Genomic DNA, 9,798 nt, shown 5'->3' with positions numbered 1-9,798 from the left:
GGTTTGGTTCGGATTTATATTTTTTGTATATGTACTTGAATCGAACCAAATCGATTAAGAACAGATTCAGTCGGATAATTGGATATCCGATGAAACATAAATTCATAAAAGAAAATAAAAAAAAACAAAATTTTTATCTTAAAAATTTTCAAATACAATAAACATGTAAAATCAATAAAAATAATTTAAACATATTAAACACCAAATATATTAAAATCTAAAGACATTAAATATAGTGGGAGTATGTGGACTTAGAGAAGAAGTGCTTCCAACAACAGTATCACTTACAGGTAAAGTGAGATTTGAAAAAGCTCTATTGGAGTTTAATCCATAAAGTGAGGAAATTGCTGCTAGTATTAGGGTTATTGGGTGAGAAATTTAAAATTATTAAAAGACATATATATATTTTTAAATTTTTATTTTTTATTTAATTAATATATAGTCGGTTTTACGGGTTGGTTCGGGTTTCGCATCTCAAAACCGTTATCCGAACCAATTACTAAAGAGATACATTTGTTTGGTTCAAATTAAATCCAATTATCCTTTCGTTCCAGAACCAATTTAATTGGTTCAGTTTGAATTCGAACAGGTAATCAGATATCCATTATCCATAGCCACTCCTACCGGTTAAAAATTATTAATACACCAGTATATTGATACACTTAAAAAATTTTTTATTATATATATACTAAATACATATTCCAACTAGGCCCACCATTCACATGCGCGTGTCGTCACGCTCCAGAACTGTGAAGCGTAGAAGAGGAGCAGAGTTAAAGTGAGTTTAGAAAGAGTGATTGCAGTTTGCAGGCAGCCAGAAGAAACCCTCGACTTTTACGCGGGTTCTGTCTCTCTTTCCAATTACTTTTTTCTTTTCAATTTATCTTTCTTCACAAAAATATATTATAATCAATTATTTCAATTTATAATAATATCAAACATTTCTATTAAAATCAAATAAGATAAAATATATGTTAAATATTAAAAAAAATAATTACATTATGTGTATATAAAAAACGATCACTCAATTAATTATCGTATAAATATATATAAAATAACTGATTCAAAATAATTAATTTTTTATAAGAATTGATGGTACTTTAATTATGTCATATTGTGATTGACATTGGCGATTCCAACGTAGCTGCGGTGGCAAGAAAGGCGCGCGATGGGGTCTGCAGTCGCATGTCCACGTGTCGAGTATTGAGGCGAGGTTGACGGGTGCCCCTTCCGGTGAAGGGTATTAAAGTAATTTAGGGTAAATAGGGGGTAGGGGATGGGGCCCGTGGGAGGGATTGCCAAAAGGAACTAGACCGGTCTTTGTCTCATCAGAGGCTGTCGGCTACCGCCAACTGGGTTATTTTAGATCGTACGGTGAGGATTTGGCCAAAACTGAGTAGAGAGGGCCCACACTCTGTATGGGAACGTGATACCTGGAATCAAGACACCCAACAAAGGATAGTGTTTGTGACACTGTGCTATGCTGTAAGCTTATACTAAAATTATATTATTCAATATTCATATAATTTTATATTATTTAATTCTGTCTCTTTCTTTTTATTATACTATATGAAGATGCAAATAATATATGAAGTAATATATAAAAATTAATTTTGTAACATTTTTTTATGTACGTAGTATTTTTATAGGTGGAAACTCAAGTGCAGTCGATTTCACGTGAAGTTGATAGTTGAGAGAAATTAAATAATTTGATATTTTTATCTAACACTCTCAACTGTCAACTTTATGTGAAGTCAACTGCACATGATTTTTCACCATTTTTATAATACAAAGTACGACCTACTTAAAGAACACAAATTCTCATGCATTTCCTTTTAAATATGAATAATTTAGCTTAATCTGATTACAATTTCATTCAAAACTTAAAGCCTCCTAATAAATTTGATAACTTGTAGATTATTTACTTGGGGTTATTGTTGAGAGTGAATTTGAGGCTAATTTTTATCGATATGGAACCTACAGGGGAGCTTTTCACAGATATGGAAGTATGGGGGAATACACGCATATGTGGGATAGCTTTCTGACACTGTGAGGGTGGAGAAATCTCACCGTGAGATTTGTATGAGAAGGAGAAATAAAAATTTATGCTACATGAAATCGCACATTGCGATTTGTATGATAAGGAGAAATGAGATTTTCTGCAACTGAAATCGCACCCTCCGTTTAAAGTTGGGTGTGCTACAACGGTGCAACAAATCGCATGGTGCGAGTTGTAGGGGGTGGATGTTGGTAGGAACTCGCACCCTCCGTTTTGAGTGGGGATGAAGTTTATTCCAGGAAATTGAATAGGAAATCGCATGGTGCGATTTGAGTTGTAAATATTTAGCTGTGTCATGTTAACCTAGTCGATGGGTGCGAGTTCCTTAAAATGGTCCATATAAAAGCACGCAGTAAGGAAGTAGGTCACTCGCGTCTTCTTCTTCCCCAACTTGAACGGCCGCATACTCTTCTGTTTCTTCTTTCTTATTTCCTTATTATTATCTGGTGATTCAAAATTGAACTCTACTTGCCAAATCTATGTTCTTTTCTTTTTATATGTTTGAGAGAGATGAGTGACCGAGTATTATTAAAGGTGTATTATTTTGGTCAGATTTTACTACAAACTTCGGAAGGAGTAAAATTTATATGTGAAAAACCCTTAGATGTTGTTATTCCCTTTATCATCTCATTTGAAGAGCTGAAAGGGGTGATTTCTGAAGCCATTGATTCTGAGAGAGCAAGAAAGATATCATGTATTCTATACAGATATCCCATACAGGTATTTGGTGGATTCGTCCAGTTTCAAAGCAGATATGTGACGGACGAAGCGAGCATGCAAGAGATGTTTTCAATGTATATTGAAAACCGGGCTCAGATCTCCTTCATCGAGTTGTATATTGAGTTTGAACAATCTGAGGCCGACCGAAATATTCTACGAGAAGATTATAATACTGACAGCGAAGAAGAGTTCGAAAGTAACTACCAGTTTGTTGGTCCAGATGGAGATGGAGGTGAAGATCAAGGTGAAGGAGCTACGGCGCCAGATGTAACAGAGGTGGCAAATGCACTCGCAAACGATGAGCCGTTTGAGGAGCCATCATTCATGCGAGTTTTGGATTTGGAAGCCATGCATGTTCCGGAGTTTCCGGGATATATGACTGCAGGTAGGTAAAATTTACATGAGTTTGTAAATATCATTCGCAGTTAACGGTTAAAATCCAGTGAACCGGACCGGTTAGGTTCCGGTTCATGTCGTGCGACGGTCGAACCGGCCTTTATGGTCTAATTTTTACATGACTTGCTGGTGTTTTTGTTTTAATTAGAGTGACATAATAAGGTGTTGTCAGATTTGTAATATATGTCTCTTTATTTGATTTTTCCTATGCTGGTTGTCAAATGCAGAGATTCCTATTGTCGCAGATGGTGAGTTTGCCGTTGGTATGGAGTTCGGTTCGAGGGAAGCTGTTATTAAGGCGATAAAAGAGTATACCATACGACGAAGTGTAGACTACCGGGTGTATGAGTCTGAGCCGTTGACATTTTATGCCAAGTGTACGCAGTACGGATCAGGGTGTGATTGGCTTATCAGGGTTAGCATGATCAGCAGGAAGTACTGTTGGGTTATAAGGAGGTATAATGGTAGTCACACATGTACCCGAGCCATGATTTCACAGGACCATTCGAAGCTGGATTCTCTCACAATTGCAGAAGCGATAAAGCCATTGGTTGAGGCGGACCCGTCCTTAAAGGTAAAGTCGGTTATAGCAGAAGTGCAATCGAAGTTTAAGTACACCATTAGTTATCGGAAAGCATGGCTGGCTAAGCAAAGGGCAGTAGAAAAAATATTTGGAGGTTGGGAAGCATCGTATGAAGCGTTGCCTATATGGTTTGAGGCCATGTGTCATAGGGAGCCGTCAGCTGTTGTCCATTTTGAGACTATGCCTGCTTATCAAGGGGATGAATTGGTGGGTGATATTCGAGTACTGCACCGAGTATTCTGGAGTTATTACCCCTGTATTAGGGCATTCAGACACTGTAAACCAGTTGTCCAGGTGGATGGGACTCACTTGTATGGAAAGTATAAGGGTTGTCTGCTAGTGGTAGTTTCACAAGATGGGAACAACAATATTGTCCCAATTGCGTTTGCTGTTGTGGAGGGAGAGACTTCTGATGCATGGCACTTTTTCCTAAGTAACCTTCGTCAACATGTTGTCACTCGGGATGGTATTGGTCTAATATCCGACCGACACGAATCCATCAATGCAGCTGTGGAGCGCAGTAATGGAGCTTGGTCACCTCCTAGAGCTTTTCATATGTTTTGCATCAGGCATATTGAGTCAAACTTTCTGCGGAAATTCAAGGCACCGTACCTCCAAAAATTGGTCGTCAACATTGGTAACCATTTACTAAATTTAGTTATGTTATTAATAGATTCCACCATCACGCGATTTCTTTCGACAGCTAATTTTTTTTTTGCATGACGTTTTTATTTTGCTTTTATGTTAAATTAGTAACTATTTTTAACTTATAATAATTTGGTAAGTAATTAATATGTATTATATTAAACTGTGACATACCCCAATGTTGTTGATGATGCGTAAATGATGGGTTGAAGTGTGACTGCGGTACATACTGGCCTGAGAACTGAGGTTGTTCTTGTGGAAGCGGATTCGTAGGTGGTACCTCAGGCGAATGTGGCTCCTGTTCATCATTGTCATCATCCATATCCTGACTACCCTCATCCATATCATGATTACCACCATCCAAATCCTGATTACCTTCATCATCCTCTTCACCCACAAGATTTGACAAACACAAGCGGTTCCCATATTCTCCTCGGTACCAATGCATATAAGTTTCCAACTGAGGCTGTGAAGGAATGGGAAGCTCGGAAAGAACGTGATGATACCTGTTGGTCCAATGCATCACCCACATGTAATGAGTAGGTGCCGTGGCCCAGTTAAAATTCTTAGGACCAGTGAGGACTTCTCCATGCGCCTTATCTAGATTCCGCACCTCCTCAGGCACTCCCTGAACGAGTCTGAATTGTCGCCTATACCTATCGGTAGCATGCCACTCAATACATTCAAATGATACCAAAGGCACTGTAGCGCTCCACACAACCGAGTGCATATAGATTTCAGCAGGAATTATGTTAGGATCCACGCGATCCACAGCATACGCAACCCAGACAAACTGAAAAAAAAATAAAGGAAATTCATGACTACGCCCGACATAACAGTCATCATCATCTTTGGTTCATAAGATTTACACAGGCCCTAAATAGGAAAGTAATACTACTTTAATAAATACTCACCTCGCCTTCCTGAAGTTCATCAAAGGCCTTCCTAAAGTCAGCTAGCTTCATATATCTATATCGTCGGTCACCCCGCTCCCAGTTCCGCCACCTTATACGATACATTTAATGTTGATAATTGAGTTATAAATATAAATAAAGTGGTACATTTAAAAATTATATTACCTGTTTGCTAGCGGGAAACTGCGGGGCTCCCTAGGAACCGGCGATAGATATGGGAGCCGCATCCAAGCCCAACCGAGAAGAAGTGTTAGTGGGCCATCTATGCCTTTACAGTCAACTCGAGATGCCCGGCATAATGCCCTATAGAGGTGTGCTAGGCATGCAGATCCCCAACTGTATTGTATAATACTACCAAATTCACGTAGCAATGGAAGAAACTTCCAGTGCACACCTGCTGCACCTGATTTATCCCCAAACAAGATCGTCCCGATAAGCAACATAATGTGGCATTTGACATACCTCTGTATACCAACTTCATCAGTCAAGGGTAAATTTTCTTTAAGGTCCCGAAGCCAACTCAATTTAATGCAACTGCCTCTACACTCCGACTTACGCGGTGCAACTCCGAATTGATGCAAACACTCAGCCTCCAACGCTTCGAAACTACTCAATGTCATCCCTGTAACTGGAAGTCCGTCCGTTGGAAGACCAAGTATTAGAGCAACGTCTTCAAGAGTGACGGCACATTCACCAATGGGAAGGTGAAACGTATGTGTGTCGGGGTGCCACCTCTCGATTAAAGCATTCACCAATGCCTTTTGACATTGGACTACCCCAATCTGTGATGCATGGTAAAAGCCAGTAAGTCGTAGCTGCTCCTCTACCCTATCATTGTACCGATCCGGAGGAACAGGATGCTCACATGTCAACATTCTTAACTTCTGCAAAGTTCATAACAAAGTATTACTCAACTTCTTAACACTTACTAGGTTACTACTAAAATAAAAATATTTTATACCACAACAACTATTGATAATAATGATAACTAATACATAAATACCTAATCAAATCTCTCCACAGTAACACATTTATCTTGAATAATATGTAATAATACCCACTAACCACCTACTACTGCATATACCATTAGTTAACTAAAGATATTTCACTGAATTATAAAAAACATTTATAACAATTACTTTATGCCTAAATTCTTTTTGGAACATCATTCATACTAATTAATTAATAGTTTCCCAAACTAAGACTAACTCACAACAACAAGAACATTTACCTTCATTCATTACAATATACCTACTTAATAATTTAAATAAAATTATAAAAATTAAATTAAACCTATTTTCAAAATTAAATTAAACCGTTGGGGCTCCAATTTTTTTTTAATTTCCTTATATTTATATTTAAACATAAACATAACTATAAAAATTAAATTAAACCTATTCTCAATATTAGTTACAATTATAACCGTTGGGGGTCCAATTTTTTTAATTTCCTTATATTTATATTTAAACATAAACATAACTATAATAATAATACAAAACATTCAAAATTCACATTCTAAAATTTCCGTGCTCTCTATAAAAAACGTCCCAAACTTACTAAATAATAACAATAATTTCACTAACAATAATACTTATATTCTAAAAATTAATTCCAAAAATTCTATAAATCTTAAAAAATACATATAAATCCTAAAAAATAGTAATAATCATTCTATCCTATGGATATTTCTAATTTGCACTTCTAATAACAACAATCATAACAAATAAATATTTTACATTAATACTTTTAAATAAAAAAATTTAAAAACCTTAAAAAAAAACTTACATAATCAGAGTGACTGAGATAATGCATGATATGAAGCTCAGGTCGATCAACATCTCTAGTTTTATTTTTTTTGGGCATTCTTTCATGTATTGAAACATGCAGAAATGAGAGGAGGAAGATGAATAACAATGGGGGCTTCAGGTTTGAAAACGAAAGCTGGGAGAGTGATGTCTCGGAGGGTGAGAGAAGTTAATGCATGAGTGAGGGAGCTGTTATAAGGGCACCGAATTGGGGTGGCTCCTGCTACGCGACACGTGTCTTCGGTGGTGGCAATCGCACGGTCAGATTTGCTGGACGGAACTCGCACGGTGAGATTTGCTTAGTGGAACTCGCACGGTGCGAGTTGGGTGGTCACTGACACCACACTCTCGTCATTCCCCTCCCTCCCCCATAACGGCGTCTGTTAGAAGTTCCGGTACCATATTGAAATTAAAAAGCCTGAATTTGAATGCTGGTTCAAAAGAGGGAAGTGGAAGTTGAGTAATGAGTAGGGTAGAGAGTGCAATGCAAAGGAGTTGCTAAGTGGGGCTCTTCCCTGTCAGTGTTACACAGTACTCGTTAGTCGTAACACCCTTCAAAATAGAAACTTCCGTAGAAATAAAAATTCCTCTTATTTTATCTCTCTCTTTCTTTCCAATCCAAAAAATAAAACAAATCAAAATTAGGTCCACCATTTTCACTCAAGATGTTAACGATACTATAACCATTTTTTTTTTAAAGAAAATTAATGTTAACGTATGGTGTACATAAAAGTAGTGGTACTACTGGGAGAGGCGTCGTTTTGTCTTGTAAAAGTTGTAGTACCTTTCTTTTTTTAAAAAAAAAAATCCTCTAGATATTAGTGTAGGGTAAACAATTTAGAGATGAAAAAATTTTAGGTGATTTGGGTGAAAATAGACTAATGTGAATGTTGCAAGAGGTATATGGAGCGTGTTTTTAATGATTTTCTGCGCATCTACAATATTAAAAAATCCTCTAAATAATAATATTATAAAAAATATCACTTATTTTTTATATAAAAATAATTTATGTATTAGTGTATGATTATTATAATTTTATTTTGACAAATTATTCCGTGGAACTTCACATGACATCTCCATTGATGGACTCCCAAAGAATTAAAATTCTACCCCAACCCAAGTTGTGCAGTTTGTAGATTTAGCACTACGTGTATTTCTTGTGTTTATAATGTTTCCACCAAAATTCTGAAAACTGGTTCGAATCGTAAACTGAGAAAAAAAGCGATTCAAACAATAGGTAAAACTGCAAATTTTGAAAACCGTGATCAAATCGGCAAATCGGTCGGCAAACTGAATAGTGATCCGACCGGTTTTTGAAGAACACAATTAAACGTCGCCGTTTTTTACTGATTCACTCACTGAATTAGTAATCCCTAATCTAATCTTACTCCATCGCGCAAGCCCTAATCCCTAATCGATCTCCATTCTCTTCTCCGTCTCTCACACACACTCAGTCCAGGGAGGAGGGATGCCTCTCAAGTTTCAATTTCATTGAGCTCACCTCCGTTCAGCCACCGCCTCGTGCTCGCTCACTTCCTCTCCATCGTGCAGTAGCCATCGCAACCTTCGAAGCCACCGTCTACTCCACCAGTGTTGCATGCTCTATCTCCTGCGGTGCTCTTGGTGTCTCTGTCTCCCTTGGTCACTCGGTGTCTCTGGCTCTGTCTCTCAGTGTCTTTGTCCCCCCTCCGAACCACTGGCTCTTGCATGCTCTGTAGGCAATTTTTTTAATTAACTTTGAATTTATGATTGAACTCTGAATTTATGATTGGCTGATATAGTGAACCTATATGAACTCTGATTCAAGTAATTCAACAGTAAACTGAAATGGTGATATAGTGATATAGCTTTTTTCTGAACTATGAAGTGTGAACTGATATAGTGATATAGTGATTAAATATTATTTTTGTTATTTTGATTTTCAGTTTTAACTGATCTTATTAACTTGTTAATTTGATAAATTATTATTTCGGTGTTGTTCTTGACCTTTTGATTGTTATATTGTGTTTTGCTGTTGTTGATTTAATAAATTGTTCATTGAGTGGAAAATGAAAACCTGCTATGATAAACCTACTCCTACCATGTTAAACCTATCATGTTAAACCTACTCAATTCATTTCATTCTTGGCATTCATAACAAGGCTTTTCATTTCATTGCAAGAGTGGTAGTACATCTTGATGAAGCTATAATGATGTAAGCATGGATAAATCACAAGCTTGATATCTAACACACTTTATTCCACAAACAAAAAATTCACATGACAGAAGAAAAGAAGAAGAAAGAAAACACAAGAAGTTTTGCATGGCCTTTGCTCTCCTCTGGTTGTTCTGTTAGGCATATCCACAGATAAGTCTCGCAAGCCACAAGGGTTTAGATAAGTGAGGGATTAATGTAGCAAAACTGCAGCAAGTTATGGCGGATTTTGATGATTGATGATAAACTTGGATGTTGTCATTTTATGTTTGGTTAGTTGTTTTTGTTATTTGATTTTGGAGTTTGTATTTGAATAAAATTATAACATTCTGGTTTATGTAGCATTTTTAATTTAGATGATATTTTAAATTTTATATTAGACAATAATTATATTTTATTTATTATTTTATTATAAAATAGTTTTTTCAGTTTAATTACAGTCAAACCAATTAAATCTATAAACCAATAACTAGAACGATTCG

General features: G+C 36.6%; 2 protein-coding genes across 2 annotated transcripts; one reads left to right on the top strand and one right to left on the bottom strand.

Moving 5' to 3' along the window:
* The first annotated feature begins 2,833 nt into the window (after positions 1-2,833).
* On the top strand, positions 2,834-4,465 carry LOC112718434 (uncharacterized). Its single transcript, XM_072205715.1, has 5 exons — positions 2,834-3,023; positions 3,403-3,590; positions 3,675-3,787; positions 3,908-4,327; positions 4,432-4,465. Exons 1-5 carry the CDS (start codon positions 2,834-2,836, stop codon positions 4,463-4,465), a joined length of 945 nt encoding a protein of 314 aa, XP_072061816.1.
* Positions 4,466-4,489: 24 nt separating this feature from the next.
* Positions 4,490-6,200, bottom strand: LOC112714530 (serine/threonine-protein phosphatase 7 long form homolog). Its single transcript, XM_025766144.3, has 3 exons — positions 5,483-6,200; positions 5,318-5,408; positions 4,490-5,196 (listed from the first exon to the last, which is right to left on the bottom strand). The coding sequence occupies exons 1-3, from the start codon at positions 6,190-6,192 to the stop codon at positions 4,498-4,500; spliced, it is 1,500 nt and encodes a 499-aa protein (XP_025621929.2). The 5' UTR covers positions 6,193-6,200; the 3' UTR covers positions 4,490-4,497.
* Positions 6,201-9,798: the final 3,598 nt, after the last annotated feature.

Source organism: Arachis hypogaea, chromosome 10, assembly GCF_003086295.3.
Source record: "Arachis hypogaea cultivar Tifrunner chromosome 10, arahy.Tifrunner.gnm2.J5K5, whole genome shotgun sequence".
Lineage (NCBI taxonomy): Eukaryota > Viridiplantae > Streptophyta > Magnoliopsida > Fabales > Fabaceae > Arachis > Arachis hypogaea.
This window is presented reverse-complemented; position numbering and strand designations above follow the sequence as displayed.